General features: G+C 40.8%; 1 protein-coding gene across 1 annotated transcript in view; it reads right to left on the bottom strand.

Moving 5' to 3' along the window:
- Positions 1-22770, bottom strand: part of sspo (SCO-spondin) — a 78506-nt gene that overhangs the window by 41429 nt on the left and 14307 nt on the right. The window contains exons 18-63 of the mRNA XM_077554228.1: positions 22079-22283; positions 21346-21440; positions 20619-20875; positions 19968-20102; positions 19227-19429; positions 18989-19116; positions 17542-17651; positions 17309-17458; positions 17092-17185; positions 16776-16985; positions 15443-15648; positions 15197-15311; positions 14942-15063; positions 14621-14791; positions 13484-13717; positions 13292-13414; positions 13108-13205; positions 12772-13003; positions 12552-12704; positions 11634-11771; positions 11374-11556; positions 11132-11282; positions 10206-10365; positions 10068-10116; positions 9832-9936; positions 9629-9756; positions 9034-9154; positions 8796-8923; positions 8585-8726; positions 7104-7277; positions 6844-7024; positions 6681-6756; positions 6576-6597; positions 5827-5947; positions 5531-5744; positions 5303-5444; positions 4569-4742; positions 4292-4468; positions 3381-3458; positions 3138-3293; positions 2887-3042; positions 2643-2807; positions 2383-2574; positions 714-836; positions 309-438; positions 30-155 (exon numbers count right to left, since the gene is read on the bottom strand). Coding sequence (XP_077410354.1) covers positions 30-155; positions 309-438; positions 714-836; positions 2383-2574; positions 2643-2807; positions 2887-3042; positions 3138-3293; positions 3381-3458; positions 4292-4468; positions 4569-4742; positions 5303-5444; positions 5531-5744; positions 5827-5947; positions 6576-6597; positions 6681-6756; positions 6844-7024; positions 7104-7277; positions 8585-8726; positions 8796-8923; positions 9034-9154; positions 9629-9756; positions 9832-9936; positions 10068-10116; positions 10206-10365; positions 11132-11282; positions 11374-11556; positions 11634-11771; positions 12552-12704; positions 12772-13003; positions 13108-13205; positions 13292-13414; positions 13484-13717; positions 14621-14791; positions 14942-15063; positions 15197-15311; positions 15443-15648; positions 16776-16985; positions 17092-17185; positions 17309-17458; positions 17542-17651; positions 18989-19116; positions 19227-19429; positions 19968-20102; positions 20619-20875; positions 21346-21440; positions 22079-22283 — 6753 coding nt within the window. The remainder of the gene's footprint in view (positions 1-29; positions 156-308; positions 439-713; positions 837-2382; positions 2575-2642; positions 2808-2886; positions 3043-3137; positions 3294-3380; positions 3459-4291; positions 4469-4568; positions 4743-5302; positions 5445-5530; positions 5745-5826; positions 5948-6575; positions 6598-6680; positions 6757-6843; positions 7025-7103; positions 7278-8584; positions 8727-8795; positions 8924-9033; positions 9155-9628; positions 9757-9831; positions 9937-10067; positions 10117-10205; positions 10366-11131; positions 11283-11373; positions 11557-11633; positions 11772-12551; positions 12705-12771; positions 13004-13107; positions 13206-13291; positions 13415-13483; positions 13718-14620; positions 14792-14941; positions 15064-15196; positions 15312-15442; positions 15649-16775; positions 16986-17091; positions 17186-17308; positions 17459-17541; positions 17652-18988; positions 19117-19226; positions 19430-19967; positions 20103-20618; positions 20876-21345; positions 21441-22078; positions 22284-22770) is intronic.

Below are 22770 nucleotides of genomic sequence, written 5' to 3'. Positions count from 1 at the left end.
AATGCATCTAAAATCGGACAGCTGTTCACCTGTAGCGCTGTTGGAGCCCGAGCCCACAGGTGACATCACACGGCGACCACGACGACCAGGCTGACCACTGACAGGTTGTTGCGCAAATGGAGGAGTTACAGGTAACTTGTCCTTCCTGGCACGTACTTTTGGAGACAATTTGACATTATCTTTGTGTACCGAATGAACTGATTACAATTTTATCGGTTAGGTGATTACTGTTTTCACAAAGCCTTCAGCTATGAAGACCAAGAATAGATCCAACAAAGTGGAATATAAATAAAAGAAATACATCCCACCATCTAGTACAATGGTCCCTGCTGATCGTCTGTCCTGGCTGCAGTTTTTGGCCGTTCCAGTGACAAACACATTGGCTTGCTTTCACACATTGTCCTCCCTGTAGGTACATTCCGTTGGGACAGCGGCAGCCTGGGGCGAGGAAATGAATTTATACCTAAATCTGTATTAGAGTTAGGATTCCATGAGGAGATAGATACTGGCATTGAGTCACTGTTTTGACTTTCCTAATCAGAAAGTCAAGAATTGCAACTGCAAGCATTCCCTCTTAGCTGCCTCTACATTCATGTTACTAAAGAAATGAGCATCAACAAAACACACAGTCCTTTAAAAATAGCTGAGTATATTTACATTCCAGCCAGTCTTAAACCCACTCAAGGAAGTGCATGTTGTTTATATAGGCCAACCTGGTTTACATTCTTCCGTGCAGTTGTTGGTGAAGCTGAGATGTGAGCATGTAGGAGGGCAAGGCTCAACTCTCCCAGTCAGGCAGTCTGTCTCGGACACGAGCACCATACCATTGACACAACCTGGAGAAACATTTTTAACTATCACATACTGTGCCATGTTTCAGTTCTGTGGGGGTTAGGGTTTTTGTTTGTTATGGGTGTTCTTGTTGTTTTTGTCTGTGATTGGTCTTTTTTGTCATATATTCCTGGTTTCTTCCCTTGTCTTGTTATGTTTAACAACGTCCGCCTGTGTGGGTCTTCCCTTCTCCAGGTGTTTCATTTGTGTTGGTGTATTTAGTCTGTTGTGTTTGTCCAGTAGGTGTGGGTGCGTTGTCTGTGTTATGTGGGGAAGTTTGTGTGTCTCGTCTTCGTCACAGCCTCAGCCACAGCCAAGACAATGTCACAGCCATAACCAAGTCATAGCCACACCACAGCTAGTCAAATCAAGGCAAGTAAGGCCCTGTCACATCCTGTCCAATCACAGCGACCAGCCTAATCACGTCCTGTTGTTACTGTAAGTCACATCGTCCTGTCGCGACGTCCTGTCCAGTCGCAGCGTCCTGTCCAGTCGCGACGACCAGTCTAGTCCTGTCCTGTCCAGTCGCGACGACCAGTCTAATCCTGTCCTGTCCAGTCGCGACGACCAGTCTAGTCATGTCCTGTCCAGTTGCGACGACCAGTCTAGTCCTGTTCTGTCCAGTCGCGACGACCAGTCTAGTCCTGTCCTGTCCAGTCGCGACGACCAGTCTAGTCCTGTCCTGTCCAGTCGCGACGACCAGTCTAGTCCTGTCCTGTCCAGTCCAGTCGCAACAACAAGTCTAGTCATGTCCTGTCACATCCTGTCCAATCACAGCGACCAGCCTAATCACGTCCTGTTGTTACTGTAAGTCACATCATCCTGTCGCGACGTCCTGTCCAGTCGCAGCATCCTGTCCATGTCCTGTCCTGTCCAGTCGCGACGACCAGTCTAGTCATGTCCTGTCCAGTCGCCACGACCAGTCTAGTCCTGTCCTGTCCAGTTGCGATGACCAGTCTAGTCATGTCCTGTCCAGTTGCGACGACCAGTCTAGTCCTGTCCTGTCCAGTCGCGACGACCAGTCTAGCCCTGTCCTGTCCAGTTGCGACAACCAGTCTAGTCCTGTCCTGTCCAGTCGCGACGACCAGTCTAGTCCTGTCCTGTCCAGTCCAGTCGCAACAACAAGTCTAGTCATGTCCTGTCCTGTCCAGTCGCAACGACAAGTCTAGTAATGTTCTGTTCAGTCACAACGACCAGTCTAGTCCTGTCCTGTCCAGTCGCAACGACCAGTCTAGTCCTGTCCTGTCCGCGACGACCAGTCATGGTTGTCTGTTCACCCTTCTTTTCTGTGCTTCAGTCCCACATATTGCACTTGGTTTCTGTTTCACTGCCTTACTTCCCTGTATTTGGGTCCTCCATCCCTCAAACACTCATGTCCCACATGACATACTGTTCATTTTCTATGAATACAAAGTATGTTCCGGGTCATAATAATATTTCATAACTGATCTTTTGAACATTCATTAAATGTCATGGTGAAAGAATGACATGTTTATTGCTTACTCAAGCACCAATGACAGAAAATGTTATGTTTGTTTGAGAATGACTCACCTGTTTGTGTACCAGTGTCTTTGGTGCAAGGTTGGCTGTTGCAGCTCTGACTCTGCTGGCTCATACCCTCGCAATCCCTCCCATCATTTTTGGGGGCGGGTACAGAACAGGTTCTCTTCCTCTGCCTGACACCTCCTCCACACTGAGCATCACACTCGGACCACTCTGTCCACTCTGACCAATGACCGTCAACTACAAGAGGTGAAAATAGATGAGTGATTTTACGAGAGACCCTAGCAGGATATAATACTGTCAGAAACCTGGACATGGTCGTGGGAAGCAGGCGCGGCTGTCAAACTGGGCCCCACTGCAGGATCCTCCAGGTAGCGCTTCCCTCGCAATGTCTCTCTGTCGAAACAGTGAGCCCAGACCACAGGACACACTACACTGACTCCATGAAGTCCACAGGGACATGATGCAGTCAACTGGAAGATGACAGAACATCGTCTTTCACTTCCACATCAGACTTTATGAATTTTATTTGATGCTATATATTTTCCATACTGCAGTCTTTTTCATCAGAACCGTCCACGCAGTCCTTCTGCAGATCGCATCTGCGGTCCAGGTGGACACATTCACCGCTTTTACAGGAGAACTGCTTGGGGGAGCAGGGACTCGGCAATGCGGGGAGCTGTGTAGTAACTGGACTTACTAAGGAACCTAATTAGTCATTTGGGTAAAAAGAATGCAATTTATTAACCTTTCACATAAGAATGTATTTGGAAACTATAATATCACAGATTATTCATGCATACCACATCTCTCTTCATCAGACCCGTCCAAACAGTCCCGCCTGCCGTCACACACCTGAGCCGAGTTGACGCAGCCAAATGAGCGGCATGCAAACTGGCCTTCCACACAAAGCACTCTGGGCAAGCCCCCATCACGGGGGGTTGTGGTGATCCACTGAGCTGTAAAATACAGAGTCTCTGTCTGTTCAGTAAAAGGCGCATGAAATCATGGATCCAGAACTAGCAACATTGTTTTGTGTCTCTCACGCTTTGTGGTTTGTAAACCAGGAACTCCAGGCTGGTGCGATGGACTGAAATGCAGCCCGGGCTGGCCTGTAGTCACTTCTAGTGGGAAAAATCAATAGTGTTTTATTTTCATTTTCTTGAATTTTTTATTTGATCATGAAAGATTCAGTAAGAAATGTTAAAGCGCAACCTGCTACATGAATAATTAATAATAACATACAAGTCATATTTATACCCCCAAAAAATTGGGGGGACATTCGGAATTCTGATTTCTTGTTTCTCTGATCAAACAGAAAACCATTAAAATTATTCCGCAAAGCGCCCTCACAATAATAATAAGCAAATTGTCTTTTGAAAACTGCTAAAAAATAAAATTAAAATAAAACCGAATTATTTCATATAAAGCAATTTGTTAAGTAGTGAAAATGTTACTTTGCCTGGTAACTAGTTACTGTCATTATGAATTCAATTACTAACTCAGTTACTTTTTTAAGCAGGTAATTAGTAACTAATACTAATTGTTTTTATAAAATAATGTTCCCAACACTGTTCAACACTCAGCTATTAATGTCTAAACTACTGACAAAAGTGAGTACAGACATTCATTTGCCAAGAGATGCCATATTAATATTAATTTCCAGTGACCAGTGTGAGATGTCAAAAAGTGAAAACACTGAATGCAACACACCTGCTTCCCCATCACATCTGCAATACACTAGGTAGAGAAATGTTTAACTGAAACCATTTAGCACAATTTCACTTAGGGGTGCAGTCACTTTTGTTGCAAGCAGTTAAAACATTATTTAGCAGAAGTGACTTTTTTGAGATATTCTACATACTCCTCCATAATAGAACTTGACATCTATAAAGTTCAATTGTCAAGATTACAAGTTATGCAAAGTTAAAAAGTTTTTTTTTCTTCTTTTTTTTACCGATGTGTGGAGTGGTGACTTTCCAAAGTCCAGGTTGTCCTGTGATTCTATCTGTAGCCACACCGGGCAGACCACCTCGTGGCTTGGTGGTTTGGAGTCCTGGGGCACGGGTTGTCCTGTCACCATGGAAGCCTGGTTTACCTGTGGAACTAGTCTCGTTTTGTAAACCTGGAGAGCCTGTTTAGAAGAAGATGGCGAAACAAGAATTCGGATTGTGTGCATTTTCGGTTAATCCCGAAAATTTTACCCATTGAGTAGCTTATAATGGAGTTCTTACCACAATTCATCTCATCTGTATGATCCTTGCAGTCCAGTCGGCCATCACAAACCACAGCAATAGGAACACATTGCTCACTGTGCTGGCAAGCAAACTGGCCTGTTTTACAACGTTGCGCTGTCACTTTCCCAACACCAGAGGGGGTTGTAATACTGCTGGGGGTCACCAGCTCATCTGCAATACACATCAGTTTAGCTTATTCACACCGAGCCATTTTCACTGAAGCAATCCCCTTTGCTCCCGGCTGTTTTACTGGATGTTGACAGATTTTGCAAGGCCCACAGAAAATTGTGTTCTATTGCTATAAAAACATGGAACCTACCAAAAGAAAGATTAGAGGCTCTTCTTTCATCAGGAAAAAAAATTATCTGTAATGTATTTGTATCTGTTTTTGTTTTGCAGCAATTAGCATTAGAATATAGCTATAAGTTTCATCATTATTCACAAAACTGTTTAAAATAGTGGGGGAAAGAGCTTTTTACAACATGGCCCTGATTGATCTCTTATACTCTGCTGCCACCTGCTGGCCGCTTTTGTAACAACTACCATTTCTTCAAGCGTTCTCTTCAGTTCAGAGGTTGCATCATTTTTATTTTTATTTTAATGATTAAATACGTTTTTGGGACCATGGTCATATTTAAAATAGAACGTATTTATACGTTTTTTTGGGAGCAACTGAGAACCAATTGTCCTCCATAGAAAGACAAAAATGGAAAAAGACTGGAAATTGTCACCTCCTCTGCAGCCAAGGATCTCAACACGTAGATTGAACGTGTGTCTGAACTCCACAGGGATGATGCGCAGGTAGCGGGCCCTGACAAGCCTACTGAGCCAGCGGGTCACAGGAGTCCGACCAACCATTCGTACCTCAAACACCTACACCATAGCAATAAAAGGACTTTATAAATATCAAGAGTTTTGCTACTTTTGATTATTCTATTCTATTATTATATGTTGAATACCTTAGCAGGACTATCGGGCTTGCCGTCCTGTGTATAGTTGGTGAAGAGGCTGCCGTGTAGGGCGAAGGCTAATCTGTATTTAGTGAGGTACCCCCACATGCGTTCACTGCCCTGCATCACAACCCCTGAAATCCATGTGGGCTCCAGGAAATCGACCTGGAAGTACGGTTGGAGGTCTGTAGGCAAGGGGCTCCATCCAGGCTCCATAACTTGACTGCAAACCCCACGGACAAAAACGTTGAATGTATCTTTTCATGAATGATTTTTTTTTTAAAAAAAAGCACTTTATCACTTACACATTAGGAACGATATTCAGCCGGCCAGCATCGGCAGGATTGTTCTCACGGTAGGAGGATGAGGTCAGCTGACCATAACGAATGATTCCATCCTCAAGTCCAAGTGCAGATGAGCAGATGCCTACAAAGATATGTACCGGGGTTTCAGGCGATTAAAAATTTTAATCGTAATTAATCGCATGACTTCAATTGTTCCCTCATGATTAATCGCCTTTTCACAATAGTTCATACAATGGAGTTAAAATTAAAAAGATGTACTGTAAAAAAAATATATTGATTTGTGTTGGTCATTTCTTCTGCCACTAGGTGGCATAATTGCATTTGTAAGACATTGGTGACAGCTCGGTGCATTTTTCTTTTCATATTAAGAGACATCTTTTCTTTAACATAAAGTAACTGGTGAAATTCTGTACTTTTTTTAAAATTGTAAAATACAACTTGACCCCAGTCTATGCATTATTATAAAATTTATTATAGTACTGCTAAATTTTGACGTGTACATGTCTGCTGCGTTGTAACTGGAAATCCCCCAATACAGGCTTTCCAAGTAAGGGGCCGTCATTAATTGCGCGTTAAAAAAAATTGTGCCATTAAAGGAACTTTAAATTAACTCAAAATGAACACACTAATTTTGACACCTCTACAGCACGTATGATATATTGAAAACACTATACATTAAGACACAAGGAAAGGGGAGGGGGACAACTATTCACCAACTAACTACTAGCCTAAGTAGCACAAGAACTTACCACGATATCCAGGGCCACCATCCTGTAAAGGCATATAAAGTTCATATTGACACATTTAAACTTATCAATACCTTTTGTTGTTAACAAAGAAATCGTTCTGCTTACTGTTGGTGATAATGCAGGGTGAGTCACAGGGATCCTGGAAGGAGTCCTGATAGGGGCGGCGGTGGGTGTGTATGGTCTGTAAATACATTTGTAATGATATATCAGCAGGGTTTGAACTGAATAAAATATGAAGCCAAAATTTGATGCAATTTATTGACCTCACCTGTCAGACTGAGTGGTGATATTCTCATGCAGGTGACATTCTCTTTCATCATCTCCTCTTGGACAGTGGGGAATCCCATCGCAACGTTTTCCTGAGTCAATGCAGCCCCCTGGTGGGAGGCATAAGTACTGACCACCAGGGCAGCTTTGAAGACTTGTGACTGTTGGGTAAGTCTGCGTTCCTGGGATAAGGGCAGTGCATATTTTAGTGTTAATGCATTTCATTTCACTAGACTACAGAAAATGAGACAAAAATCTCACCACAGTACATCTCATCTGATCCATCACCACAATCATCGACCCCATCGCAGATAACTCCTGACGGGCCGGCTGGCACACAGCGTTTATTTTTACACTGGAGTTCCTTTTCTCTGCAGCCACTTATTGGTGAGATGGTCGAAGTCGGTGTGGGCAAGGTTGACCATGGGTGGTAAGCTGAGCCAGATGAGAACAAAAACAAGTTTATATTTAATACAGTGCTTTTAATTGCAAAAATTAACCACCAAGGTTATTTTAGTGAATGAAAATTAATTTAAAAAAATTAAAAATATATATATATATTTTTTTTTGTAACAAAAGAAAATAAAAATGAAAATGCTTTTAAAAAAACGAAAACTAACTGAAACTACATTTTATGTTTACAAAGTTAACTAAAACTAACTACAATTATTAGTTATTATTATGGTAATTACATTAATACAATTAATTGGGCATTATTTTAAATGTGATTTTTATTTGTATTTTCTGAGAGAGCTCAGTATTGTTTTAAATGTGATTTTAAGTATATTTATTTCGATATTAACCTGAATAAAGACACACAGAAGTCACGTCATCTAGCAGCAGCCAATAGAAAAGCACCTTCAGATGATGTCGCTCCTAGGCGACAATTTTGCGTGCTTGCCTTTTGGCTCCCATTTTCCTGCTTTTTATTTTATTTTTATTTTTACTCAGCCGAAATGCAGGGTAAGAAATACGTTACTTTTTTCATTTTACCATGGTGTTTTCTAAATATTGCACACAAGTAATGCCCATTTTTTTATACTGAAACTAACTGAAACTAGCAAGTGCGTGGGAATGCTGAAAACTGAATGCTGATATTTGAATGCTAAGATTTGAATGCTAAGATTTGAATGCATGTGGAATGCTTATGAGGTAAATTGAGAGATAAATTATGAAATTATGACCTCCTGGTTATTGGACAATGCACTTTACCAATTGTGCCACTGAGCAGTATGGTAATGATGATAAGCTATATGTATGGAAGTGGGCGTGTAAAGTGATACTTAAAAATTGTGCGAATACTGTAAGTAATGTGGAATCAGACGATATATACCCCGGGAAGCGTGAATTTTTGAATGCGGGAATGCTTCAAGCATTTTTAATGAACTAAAACTAATAAAAAATAACTGATCCACCCTGAAAACTAATTAAAACCAACTAAATAGGTTTTAGGTGAACTAATGAATACACACACACTCGCACGCACACACACATTATCACCCACATACAAAAAAAAATAAAAATAAAATAAAAATAAATGAATAAAAAAAAGGAGAGCAATGTTGATGACATGTCAAATCGGTAAAATTACCGAATGAACAATACTGAGCTCTCTAGAAAAAAAATAAAAAATAAATTCAAAATGAAAAACTCAAAACGAAACAAAAACTAACTAAAATGAAACTATAATAACCCTATTATAATGCAAAAAAAGAGAAAATAAATATGCTACATCTACTCACCACGTTCACATCCCATAATCTCAAGACGAAGATAAATGCCATTATGGAAATCATGCGGTAGCAGGCGGACAAACTGAGCCGACACCATCCTGTCCAATTTGATCTCAGCGACCCCTCCCTCATTGTGGTTACCATAAAAGACCTGGCGGAATAATGATGCGCATGGCAGAAACACATCATTATCATACGAACAACAATGTGATGACCAAACCTTAGCTCTGGGTTGCGCGTCAGTCACAAGCTCTTTGTAAATATACCACAGTCTTCCATCTTGGCTAAACTGCAGGTATAAACTGGAAACGTATGTGTCAAACACACCGCCCCCCTGGGTAAGTACCCCTGAAAAAGGAACAAGGTGTCACTTAATAAATTCAATGAGAGTCATATGCTTGACAACATTACGCATTTAAAGTGTTGTGAAACGAGCACGGCCAGGTCAAAAGGTGCACCAGTGATGTTGTATGCTTTCAGCAGGTCGATTTGTATGTAAGGGCTTTGTGTGCTGCTACTGTGCCCTTCAGGGCTCCGCTGTGGTAGGTCTTTATACTCCTCTGGTTCTGGACCCCAGCCCTGCACATGCAAAAGTCACAAAGAGCAGCATTCAAACCCAAAAACGTATTTATATGTTTTTTTTTATGCTAGAGCACACAGAAGGCTTTGATGCAGCCTCTGACATGAAGAGGTCGTTTGAAGCAATGGTAGTTATTACAAAAAACGGCCAGCAGGTGGCAGCAGAGTATAATAGATCAACCAGGGCCATGTTGCAACAAGCCCTTTTTCAGGTTTGTGAATAATGATGAAACTTAGCTATATTCTCATGCTAATTGCTGCAAAACGATACAATTATACTTTTTTCTCCTGATGAAAGAAGAAACTCTAATCTTTATTTTGGTAGGTTCCATATTTTCATAGTATTAGACCACAGTATTCTGTCAAAATCCAGTAAAACAGCCGGGAGCAAAGGGGGTTGCTTCAGTGGAAATGGCTGGGAGTGAATGAGTAAAAAATAAAAATAAAAACATACAAACAGTATTCCTTATTTACCTGAAGGTCTGTGTGGGGGTCCCAGCCATGAAGGCGAGCCGCTTCAGGGGGGTGACCGCTTTGCTGAGATGACGCACGGAAACTGGAGGCCGGCAGAAACTGAACGCCCAATGGAGACCAGCACTCCTCTGAAAAAAGATGATCGAAGAAGATAATTACGGTTCTCATGAAACTCATGTATTCAGTTATATGAAGTCACTGACCACCAGGAGGGAGCGGGTAGGTGGGCACCGAGGGAATGGTGTCCTTTCCTGGCTCGGAAGTCACAGGGGAGGGGCTGACTGTCACTGCGGAACTTTCATTACTTACTGTGTAGAACATTCAATATAACTCAAATCAGTGACGAAAACACAGCAACACTGCAATATAGACTCCTCACAAAAAGTTTTGGGTGAAATTTCAGGATAAAATAAAACAGAACAGAGAGACTTAAATTTACCTTGACAGTAACAACATGTGTCACCCTCTCCGGGAACTAGACTTTGGCCCTACACAAATTGAGAAGTAAAAAAAAAAAAGAAAGGTTATTTTAAGGTAAATGCCTTAATTAAATTGACTGCACGGATTAGTCTATTACCTGAGGGCATCCAGTAACAGCGTACGGACAGTAGGGGGAGCACTGCACCGACAGGTTGGGCAAACAATGGCACAAGTGGCAATGGTCGGCCCGCCATCTGTCTCCGACAGCGTGGGACTGACCTTGGTACTCACACTCGTCACAGGGGTCAGTCTGACATCTGTGGACACGCGGATGAATAAAATGTGGATTGTTATCAATTTTGAACTGTTATTTTTCTCAGCACTACACTTATAATGTATTTCTTCAGGCAAATCTTGGTGCTAAGGAATTATGTTAAAGTGAGTGGAGAATTTCAATTAAGTAAAAAAGTAGTGCTTTGGTGGAATCTTGTGGCAGCTTGGTGCAACAGAAATAAATTGAAGTGAGTTGAGGAGCTTCAGTTTGACAAAAGTAGTGCTTTGGTGCTAAATTGTGGCACTATGTTGAACTGATCTGACGAGCTTCATTTTTGTGGATGTAGTTTAAGCAATGTCACTGTTAGATTAGGCCTCTTAATGATTAGATAGGTGACTTGAGCTAGGCCGTTGTGTCGCTGTGACCTGTCCTGGCTTGGCGCCTTTCTATTTATCTGCACTCTCGCACATTTATCCAGTTGAAACCAGTTAAGACCATCAGGTCACATATTTTCGTATGGGCAAGGCTGAGCCGTCCCTTGTAGGAGTGGGCGGCCAAGACAGTATAAGAGTAGAGACTATATAGAATAGATTAGACCTTCTTCCGCATTCAGCAGATAATGTGCAATCGATCTTTTTGGCATCCAGTAAATAGTTCAACTGAGAATATGCAGTCTCCTTGGTTGTTATTATTAGTATAGTGAGCCTTCAAGATAAAAGAACCGGTTCCCATTTGAACTTTACATCACCATAATCAAAATTGCGTCAAAATCAGTCAAAGAAAATAGGAATAAGGACAAGGCTGCATACCGACGTGCTTTCCGATAGATCCCTCTGCAGGTTTTCCCATCTGCATGATTACTGGGGTTGACTGGGCTCCGGAATGACCACTGGACACTCTGCACACCACACGGCCCTAAACACTCCCCCCATTCAGACCATGACGACCAGGCGCAAAGTACTGTGAGTGATTGGGTTAAAAAAAAAAGGGGGGGGTACATATTAATGAATTAAGATAAACAAGAAACAAAATAAACCATTTTAAGACTGACCAGGACAGTCCGGATTGGGGTGGCATTGCTGAGGTCTTCCTCTCTCACAAACACAAATCTCACAGTCCACCTTCATCTGCTGACCCGGCCTGTAGCGCACACCTGCCAGCTCACACATGCACTCCTCTGGCAACACGCACTCCTGTGTGTGACTCATTACCTGCCCCTCTGGACACCAGCAGCCTGTTATATTACAATATGTAAGATTTGAGAAATACACAAGTTTTCGAAATAGATCTAGGGTGCCCTCAATGGGTGACCTGAGAAACAGGGTGCAGTGGGATCGCAGGTTGTCCCGCTGCTGATGTGAGCACAGGACAGTGGGCAGGGGGAACAGTTGTGTCTCACCAGGCCTGTCGGACAGCTGCTGTTGAAACAGCCATCCTCAGAACAAGGCTCTGAAATAGAGACAAGCAGACAATGTCAAGATCAATTGTTGCTATATGTATATCTAGATTAAAAAAATAGGTTGATGAAGTTTTTAAATTCCAAAACGTATTCTGAAACCCATCAAGTAAGTATGTAAGCATTTTGTCAATATTTAATAAATATCAAATCCCACAAAATGGATAGATACGGAAGAGGATTAGGCCAAGTGAAGAGGAAAAAAAAAGGTTGGCAGGATTATGACTTTAATCTCAGAATTCTAACTTTATTCTCAGAATGCAGACTTTAAGTGAAAATTCTGACTTTAATCGCAGAATTCTGACTTCAAGTGAAAATTCTGACTTTAATCTCAGAATTCTGACTTTAAAGTGAGAGTTCTGACTTTAATCGCAGAATTCTCACTTTATTCTGACTTTAATCTCAGAATTCTGACCGAATCACCTTCTGACTTCCCTCCACAATTCATAACCCTACGTCACACAAGTCAGAATTCTCACTTTAAAATCAGAATTCTGAGATTAAAGTGAGAATTTTCATTTTAAAGTCAAAATTCTGAGATTAAAGTCAGAATTCTCACTTTAAAGTCAAAATTTTGTGAATAAAGTGAAAATTCGGACATTAAAGTGAGAATTTTGAGAATAAAGTGAGAATTCTCACTTTAAAGTCAAAATTCTGAGAATAAAGTGAGAATTCTCATTCTAAAGTCAGCATTCTGAGAATAAAGTCAGAATTATGAGATTAAAGTGAGAATTCTCACTTTAAAGTCAGAATTCTGTGATTGGATCTCTTACTAATTTCCAAACTGAGGTTGGATGGTCCTGGAAGCTGGAAGCAGTCTCGGCCTCCATTTTGAGGCAGGATGCAGTCTCTGTGTCGGATCTGCACTCCTCCGCACTCGCTGGAACAATTTGACCAGCTCACCCACGGAAACCACTGACCATCAACTGGATAAGACAAAACACTTTGTCAGAATCATTGTGCTTTCACAACCGTTTTACTCCAAATCCGTACCAGGGCAAGTGATGTTGAAGCACTGCTGCTTCTGGACATCCTGACCCCGACAGTGGTGCAAAATGTCTCCGGCGGGGCAAAATCTGCGCCGGATCATGGAGCCTGTCCCGCAGGTTTTGCTGCAAGGGCTCCAAGAACCCCAGGAGCTCCAACTTTGACAACCCTGCTCATCAGTGGGACCCCCGAGCGGTGCTAGTGAGGAGTCTGGACAGTCTGCCAACCCATTACACATCTGAATAGTAAGGTTATAAGGAGTTAGATACCTAAAATGCAGGTTGGGGCAAAATTATCAAAAATGATAAAAAAAAAAAATTAAAAAAAGATACACAAACCTACCATGTTGAAAGTTATACAGGAACCGTCCAGACATGTGAATTCTGGGCAGGAGACTGTTGTATTCCTATCACCAGGGGGTGCTGGTGAGACGTTTTTACCTGAACATCAAACATTTGACATTTGTGTTCTGTTTTCTACCACACTTCTCAGACTGTACCAATAATAGTATCTTGTGACAACTCACCACACACAAGCTCGTCATCACCCCGCGGACAATCGGGGATACCGTTGCACACTTTTGACATGTTCACACATGTGCGATTGTCACATGAGAAGCTACCTGGACATGGAGGGATCCGGGCAGAGCCTAGAAGACAAACACAATGGTCAAAGTCGGCCAAGTCCTCAGTCAACCTTTGCAGTCAGATGACATTACCGCAGTTGTCTATGCTCTCGTCAGATGCATCTCTGCAGTCTGGCTTGCCGTCACAAAGCTGCTGGTAATGAACGCACTGGTCACCACTGAGGCAGGGCACTTGGCCAGGACCACAAAGTGAAGGACACTGCTGCTCATCGCTGCCGTCCAAACAGTCGGTTTCGCCATCGCAGTGCCAAGTCTGGGGCACACATTGCCCGCCGGTGGCACAGGCAAACTCATAGGACCAACAAGCTGTAGAGGATGGGAAAACATTTACTATTATGATTATGATTATTATCATCATGATCATCATCATCATCATCATCATTGTGATTATTATTATTATTAGTAGTAGTAGTACTATTAGTAGTAGTAGTATTATTACCATCATCATCATTATTATTATTATTATTTATACCCAAAATGGGTTGAGGATTTGACCCAGCACATTGAGTCAGGTTTTAATCCAACAAGGGGTAATAACTTCCAATACTTAACATTAACCCTGGAGAACCCACGGGGTCAAATTTGGCCCCTATAAATTCTGCTACTCAAATAGACCTTTTTTTTTTTTTTTTTTTTACAAATTGAACTTCAAAAGTCCAGAGTGCCACTTCTGACCCCTGCATGGGGCCATCTAGTGGATGAATATTGCACTTACATGAGCCAGAGTGGTGGTGACAAGATGGCTGGCAACATGCTGTTTTGTCGAGCTGGAATTCAATCCAAACAAAACCATCTTCTCAGCAAACCATCAGATGATAAAATTGTGTTTTTTTAGTTAATCTATTTCATATCATGTTGCAGAATGCCTAGGAGTATGTTTTATATATATTTTTTGATAAATTAGCAACTCTGAGCTAGTTCAAAAAACAAGGGTTAAAATTGAAAAAACATATATTTTGGTATTCAGTGAACTTATAGCAGTCATTTAATGTATAATTCAAAATTTTCCAAAGAAGAAAAGGGTTCTTGGGTTCTCCAGGGTTAAATTTACTTCAACTCACTTCAGCTGTTGAGCATGTCCAAATTCAATTTGCAAGCCAATCTTGCTGGGTCAAAATGATCAACCGAATCTGCTCAAAATCCACAGCTACCGAGCGAGTGGATTAGAAAAACTATCCTTTTTTTTTTGTGTGTTTATCATATCACTACCTGAGGTAGGCACAGTCGGGGTCAAAGGTGAAGGAAGCGGTGTTATGAAAGAGTAGCAGTTGGTTCGTCTTTCATCCTCTCCGGCCGGGCAATCTCGTATTCCATCGCACAGCGTAGTTATGGAAACACATGTGCCATCACCACAGGCAAACTGGTCTGGTCCACATGTCACTATATATAACCCAAAAAAAAACATCTGAAACATTCTTACACACAATACTAAAATACTCTTGACGCTCACTACTGAAATCATTTTTGCTCATATACAATACCGCACCTCAAATGTATTATTTTACAGGATGCTTCAAATGCTTATTTTACCTCTGATTGGACAGACAGCTTCATCTGTGCCATGTGGGCAGTCTTTATGTCCATCACACACTTTCTCTAGAGGGACACACTGGGCCCCTGGGCACTGAAATTCAGTTTGTGCACAGACACACCTAAAAACCAGTGAAAAAATGAATACTATTTGTTACTAGGAAACAAAACAAAATATTTAAAGCTGAAACTGAACTGTTTTTATTTATGATTTTTTTTTATTATTATTAACTATTAGCATATCTGCAAACATACCCCCTTTCATCACTGAGATCTCCGCAATCATCGTGACCGTCACATCGATGAAGATAGAGAATACATCGGCCTCCAGCACATAGGAACTCCCCATCATCACACACCACACCACAATCTGGGCCAGGAAACAGAATTCATCACAGTAAATAGGAGTAGGACCTCATTCGTCACATATTAGCTTGATAAGTACATTTAAATGACCCTGCATATGATAGGAACTATTTGTCAATACACCAGTTGCGTTACCTTGCTCATCTGAACCATCGGCAAATCCACAGTCTAGCCGTCCGTCGCACACACGGCTGGCTGAGAGACATTTCCCACTGGCGCACTGAAACTCCCCTGGTGGGCACAGGGGCACTGGAGTGGCGGGTCCACAGAACTCCTCATCTGATTGGTCAGCACAGTCTGGGTGGCCATCACAACGTAAAGCCAGGTTCAGACATGGTCCACTGACAAACCCAACAAAAAATGCCGTTTCAGTGCATGGAGTTTCTTTCTCGGTAACAATTCGTCATTTTGATGATGGTATTGATGCACTAACATCATGCATTTTAATTCTTCTTATTATTAATGATAATTATTAAAAAAAATATTATTATGATTAAATTAACTCATTCACTGCCATAAATTCATTAAAAAAAAAGATTATTCAAAATTCGGGGTGTCAGGTGATTTAATTTTTTTAAATCGTATTTAATCGCATGACTTCACTAGTTAACTCAAGATTAATCACAAATTTTATATAGTTCTAAATGTACAATAAAAAAAATCTAGGTTTTCCTACTCTTGTTAACAGAAATTGATTTTTTTTTAAACTAATAGAAAAGGTTAAAATAATTTTTTGACGTTTATAGCCGTCAATGGCAGTGAATGAGTTAAAAATAAAAAATATTATTATTATTAATAAAATATTTTGCAATATTTAAAATATTTAGTTAAATATTTATACTATACACACAATCTGAATTGTGCACCATCTATAGTCACTCTGACCCAGTAACATTTATGCTGATAATGTCATTGCTGCCTCTGATCTCATTGACACCAGGGTTGTAAATATGTTATATTTGCTGATATAAAAGAACTGCAAGTGAATGTTATCTAATTAAGAAGTGAGTCGTGTACATAAAATGTGTCCTTTATTACAATATAGATTACAAAGAGAAGAGCTGGCAGGAAATTGCCAATGCAGTGGAGTTTCCAGATAAGTAGTGAGCGTCTGCATCTTTGCAGTTTGGCATTTATATATTGTATATATATATATATATATATATATATATATATATATATATATTGTTTGATGAAAACCTACTTATTTGCTGTTTTTGTGCTCAGGCCGAAGCAATAAAATTTATATTTTGGTGCCATCTTTTCATAGTAAAAATATATAAATAAAATACATGAAAAATAAAGACATAATAATAATTACTATTATTATTATTAAATAAATATATATAGTATAAGTGCATACATTTTTGATTGGTCCCTACAAACACAATATTTTGACATTGTAACGTGTGGTATCTTACATTTTAAAAACCAATCCCGTGCTAAAGCAAAGTGAGCGAGGGCCTACCTTGGCGTGCTGGTACAGCGGAAATGTTCCGGTGAGCAGGTGAATGGACAAATCTCATCAGAGCCATCACCACAGTCGTCTTCATTGTCACATAGCCATTGAGAGGGGATGCAGCGACCACTTACGCAGGAGAACTCGGATTCCAGACAGGTCGGCGGAGGAGGGGGGCAAGCCACCCCGTCACATTGCCACACACCGTCTTCACAAGAACTGGATGAATATAAGCAGAAGAAGGCCACGGATTCGGTGTAATACAAAGTGACCAGAAAACACATTTGGAATGTGAATTTCTTTATATGCGTTGACATGGACTGACCAGTTCTGGCAGTGTTGATTGACCGTAGTTCCAGGAGGAAACATGGACCCCTCCCACTCACATGGACATTGGGTAGGAACTGCACAGCTGTCACCTACAGAATAAAAAACACATCATAAATGGCCTTCCAGAAACTTTATTTAATATTCTGTCTTGCAGTAGACAAGCAGTCTCGATTTGACGAAATGTGCCCCGAAATGTGTTTGATCAATCTTACCATATCGAACTGTACCAGCAGGGCAGAAGCAGCCCTCCACACAGGAGAGGAGGTCACACTGGGAGTGCGGACTGTGCTGCACAATGGGGCATGAAGGGGAGCAAGCTGGACCGCAGGGGTCATAAACGAGCCCATTTTCACACTGCAGGGCTTTGACAAAACGAGAAACAGAGATCGAAATTTAGAAACAGTCTCCTGGAAAAACAGACCAATTTCATTCTCTGTGTACATACGGCAGAGCTCCTGAGACCGCCAGCGGATGTAGACGCCCCTGCGGTTACACTCCTCTGCATAGGTGGCGATGGCTGTGCACAAGCACTCGCAGTCCCCGCCAGAGTCACAGCTGAAAGTGAGAGGAGGGAAAGAGCACTGACCTTCATTTAGTGTTCACCTTTACTGCTTGCAAAATTATCTTAGTCTTGCTCTTTACAGAAGCAAAGGCAACCCAATTTTTTTCTTTACAACACAAATGTTATTTGTACCCCCACAACACAACATTCTGATTAACTCATTCGCTCACAGCTATTTTCACTGAAGCAACCCCCTTTGCTCCCGGCTGTTTTTTCTGGATTTTGACTCATTATGCAAGGCCCACACAATATTGTGTTCTAATACTATAAAAACATGGACACTACCAAAAGAAAGATTAGATTAGAATCTACTTTCATCAGGAGAAAAAAAGTATATTTGTATCTGTTTTCATTTTGCAGCAATTAGCATGAGAATATAGTTTCATCATTATTCACAAACCTATTGAAAACACAGGGGAAAAGAGCTTTTTTGTAACATGGCCCTGGTTGATCTCTTATACTCTGCTGCCACCTGCTAATAACTTCCATTGCTTTAAGCAACCTATTCAGGTTAGAGGCTGCATCAAAGCCTTCTGTATGCTCTAGAAATAAAAAATAATAATAAAAAACGTATACCGGTAAAAAAAAAAATTAGGCAATATTTAAAATGGAATGTTTTTATACATTTTTGGGAGCAAATCAGTTAATACTGGATTTTTTTAAAAATGTGAATAGGCAGAAAATTCCCCCGTTTTTTGCTACTTGCTTTTTTTTTCTTGTCACTGGATTATCTTATTTTATTTTATTTTAATTTTATTTTTTTATTCGTTTTATTGTGTGCTCTATGCAAAATGACTTTTATGAGCAAATTGAAACAATATAATTGCCATTCATTTGATTCAATTTTAAGGAAATTTGCTGTAGTTGGGATATATAGTGTATGTCTTTTTTAAAAATTTTATTATCTGACATTATTTTGGGGGGAAATTTGGTATCAGTATCGGTGAGTACTGAATATTTGAGTATCGGTATTGGTCTAAAAATAAATTGGTATCGAACATCCCTATACAATGTAGATGAGCAAGTTACAATCACAAAATAAATGGTTTTGAATAACGTTTTTAGGTCAGCATTAAACGTACTGAAAAGTTTGAGCAGAACTTGAATACACTGAGGTATTATCAAGGATCTTAATAATAGTGAGCACAAGGCAAAAAGAAAATAATCTGTATTAAGAGATAATAAAATATGAAAATATTTTTTGTATGGATCCTCAGCAAAATAAATACAGGTAAAAAAAAAAAACAACTGTAAACTGCCAGCAAAGCTACACACATTCTCTCTTTGGTAGACATGGCAAAATGAATACTAATAAAATGTTGTTACTCACCCGCAAGCATCAAAGACACACCAGTCGTAATACTGCTGGAAGGGCACCTCAAGGTGGCAAGGCGAAAAGAGCTCCTGAGTCATGATGCCACATCTTTTCCTGGCCCATGGTACTCTGTGCAAGTTGACCTGTGCATAAATTGTCTTTTAATGTCACCACTATCAATCCATTCATGTTTTTGCCATTTTATCATTTTAGAGTCACACATTTCACGTGAATCGGTGCATGTTGAACTCACTGTGCAGGGGTCTCGCAGATCTTGGTCTGCAACATCCGGGCAGGATGGGCTGACCTTCCAAGAATTTCCAAAAAGCTCAGCAGTGGACTCCACTATGCCTTGTCGTGTGGTGAAGTCGTTCTCCGTGTCGCCGTCAAAGTTACCGCACAGGCCGCCGACGTTTCCCCGCAAGTGTGCAGCCAGACGCACGTACAAGCGCATACCTGCAAGCAACATGCACTGAAACGGTTTCATTTCTATATTTGGCAAAAACAACACATCTGTGCAAACATGCAAAACTCGATCTCGAGGGCCAGCATGCTGCAGGTTTTGGAGGTTTTCCTCTTCGTAGTCTTTAGTTTTTCATAAATATACAGAATTCAGCTTAGACTTTTGTTGCACTTTCCGCAAACTCAACCGCAAACTTTAAAAATTGCGCTTGTAAAATCCTTTTTCCCCTCTGTTTTATACAGAGTTGTATTTTGTTAGCGGCACCTCTGCCGTTGTGACAAAGCATCTAATCATTTTGACTTGCAGTGCTCACACAATGCCAAAGGGATGATGCATTGTGGGGGCACTGACAAAGAAATTTGATTTTGACATATAGGTAAGCTGTTTTGGGAGAGATAAGAGCTTTTGCAAATGATCCATGGTGTGCAAAATCATCCCAGTTATTTTTGGCAAAAACAACACATCTGTATGACTTCATAGTGAAAACGCACTTAAGCGTGAGGTTCTATCAAGACTGTGGGTGATTCTTACCTCCATCCCACAACAGAGAGACCCCAAGTCTGGAGGAAAGCGACACAAACATGCCCACTTGTTCCAAAATCAGTCCACTTCCGCTGTAGGTCTTCGGTAGAGTAACTGGCATTCCATTAACGGTCACGGCTTTACCTAAATTAAAGATTAGATTATTGCAAACTCTTACAGGCCGGTACTAAGCATTTTACATGCACACTCCAATAATATGTTCTATGCAGCACCACTAGTCTAAATGCAGTATTTTTGGTCAATATTGCATTAGTTGAATATGAGGTTAGCAGCAAAATTCAGCAGTTGTTATCAAGATCAGAAGGCGGCCATTTTGCCACTTGCTGTCGACTGAAGATGACATCACTGTAGCTCAGGTTTCAGGTAACAACCAATCACAGCCTAGCTTCAGAACACAGGTGAGCTATGATTGGTCGTTGCCTGAGCCCTGAGCAACTGTGATGTCATCTTCCGTTGACAGCAAGTAGCAAAATGGCCGCCCCCTGAGATGAATAAAAACGGCAGGATTTTGCTTCATAACTCATATTCCACAAATATAATATGAATCAGAATGTCATGTTTAGACTAGTTAGGTCACATATAACATATTATTGTCAAGAAATGTTTAAGGTTGACTTCCCCTTTAACAAGATTTCTTACCTCTCAGCAAGTGTATGATGGTATTGCCCAGGCTGAGGGTAACGGACTTGGTACAGGTGACCCCGGTGCTTCCGCAGGGCACGTTCTCCGCGGTGACACTGAACAAACCACTGGTCTCCCTCGCCAGCACATACTGGCAGTCGCCCAGGAAAGAGAAGTAGCGACCATCGAACGTCACATAATGAGGGTCGCCAGTAGCCACACACATGCCAGCGCAGGCCGACTGGCTGCAGTGCCAGTGGCGTTCCTTACATACACTGCAAGAGGAAATCAAGAGATTGGTGACATTTTGAAAATAGATTTTCACCGATTAAGCAATCATTGGGGAACAAAAATCACAGGGGAACAAAAAATACTGTAACATTGCATGCTTAAAGATGAAATAGAAACAAATTTAAAATGATTTAAGAAATAAGCTTCTGGATGCTATTGCAAAATGGAAGTTACATGCCAAACACTGATTGAAAAGTACTAGAGGTGGCAAATCCAGGTCGAGGAGGTAAAAACCCTGCTACAGTTTGGCTTTAGCCCATGGTGCTAGCTGGTTAGCTCCCTAGCTAGCTCCCTTGGTGCTTGTTTACCTTTTAGGGAGCTAGCTAGCTAGCTAGCAGAAGGGGCTAAAGCCAAACTGTGGCAGGGTTTTTAACTTTCTGGACCTGGATTTGCCACCTCTGAAAAGTACATATTCCAAAGGCTATCTTTATTCATTGTCACTGTGTCTAAATACCACGTGTTGCAGTCTTTGGTGATGGTGTCATTGCTGTAGTAGAGGCGGCCATTATGGCGACACGGGCACTCGGCAGGCAGGACACACTGATCGCCCTACAGGAAAAGACAAAATTCATGTGAAGGAAAAACTGCAAAAAATTCAATCATTTAGAATTTGGTATAAAATGATATATATATATATATATATATATATATATATATATATATATTCAAATATTAATTATTTCTTGCAATGTGACGGGGAAATAATTCATTAATTACATACATATAACTGTAACAATCTTTTTTCTAATTACAGAGGCTAATGTGTAAAAGCCTTTCAGTAGCGTATATATGAGAGCTTTTTCAGTAATGTATATGAGAGTCTTTCAAGAAAATTTAAGATAGCGTTTCAGTTTGATGTATGAGAGCATTTCAGTTATCGTATGAGTACATTTCAGTCTGATGTGTATTTCACTTGTGTGTGTGTGTGAGAGGGTATCATGTAAAAAGCATTTCTGTTGTACATGAGAGCATTTCAGGAGTGCGTGTGAGCACAAAAAAAACTTTTTTTTTCAAATGTAGATTTGTTTTTGTTTTTTAAAGCTTGATAGCTTGCATTAGTTTTGATGTCACTGTAACAAGGTTATGAATTCCACCGATATTAAAGCAAAACAAAGCCTAAAAAGCAAAACATATGACATAACAAAACGGTTTGCTTTGTCCGGTTCAAAAGTTGAGTTTTCACTTACAAGCAATACAGTGCCATGGGGGCACACACAGCCAGATAGGGGCTCTCGGCAACTCTGGAGGCCGGAACCTTGCTGCTGACTTGGAGGGTCCAAACTGGAGCACGTGAGGAGGCAGGAACGTGGAGCGTAGATCAGAGAGCCGGGACACTTGTTGAACTCTTCACAGGGGCCCTGCGTGCAATTAAAACGCCCCTCCTCGCACACACTGTAAGTGGAGAAGTCAGGGACCAGAAGCAATAAAGTTAAGTACGGTGTTGTGTTTGGAATTTCATAATAGACATATGTGCAATTATTCACACTGTGATCCATAAATTTGCCAAGAGCGACCATCACAGCTGCTTTGTGGCGAAGAGAAGCAATGAAATCAACCTATCCTGTGGAAAGAAGCAGGAACATAGAGTGATTTCATCAGAGCTCTTGCGCCACCAGATGCAAGGCTTTGAAGAATGTGTGCCTATATCCATTTAAAAATTGTGGCAGACTCTCTCTTCGCATCAGGGACTTTGGTATTTAACATTCAAAAATGTCAAGCTTTTTCAAGCTGTCAAGACAATTTTTCAAAAAAAATTAAAAATTGAAGACGGACGGACATTCAAAAATTTGATGTAAAAGTATTTAAAACGATTTCTAATACATCTACTGGGTGCCAGATGCCATTTTTTATGTATTTTTTGCTGAAAAAGATAGCGAGG

The sequence above is a fragment of the Vanacampus margaritifer genome, chromosome 20 (assembly GCF_051991255.1).
Source record: "Vanacampus margaritifer isolate UIUO_Vmar chromosome 20, RoL_Vmar_1.0, whole genome shotgun sequence".
Taxonomy (NCBI): domain Eukaryota; kingdom Metazoa; phylum Chordata; class Actinopteri; order Syngnathiformes; family Syngnathidae; genus Vanacampus; species Vanacampus margaritifer.
Note: the sequence above shows the minus strand (reverse complement) of the source record. Positions and strands in the feature narration are given on the sequence as shown.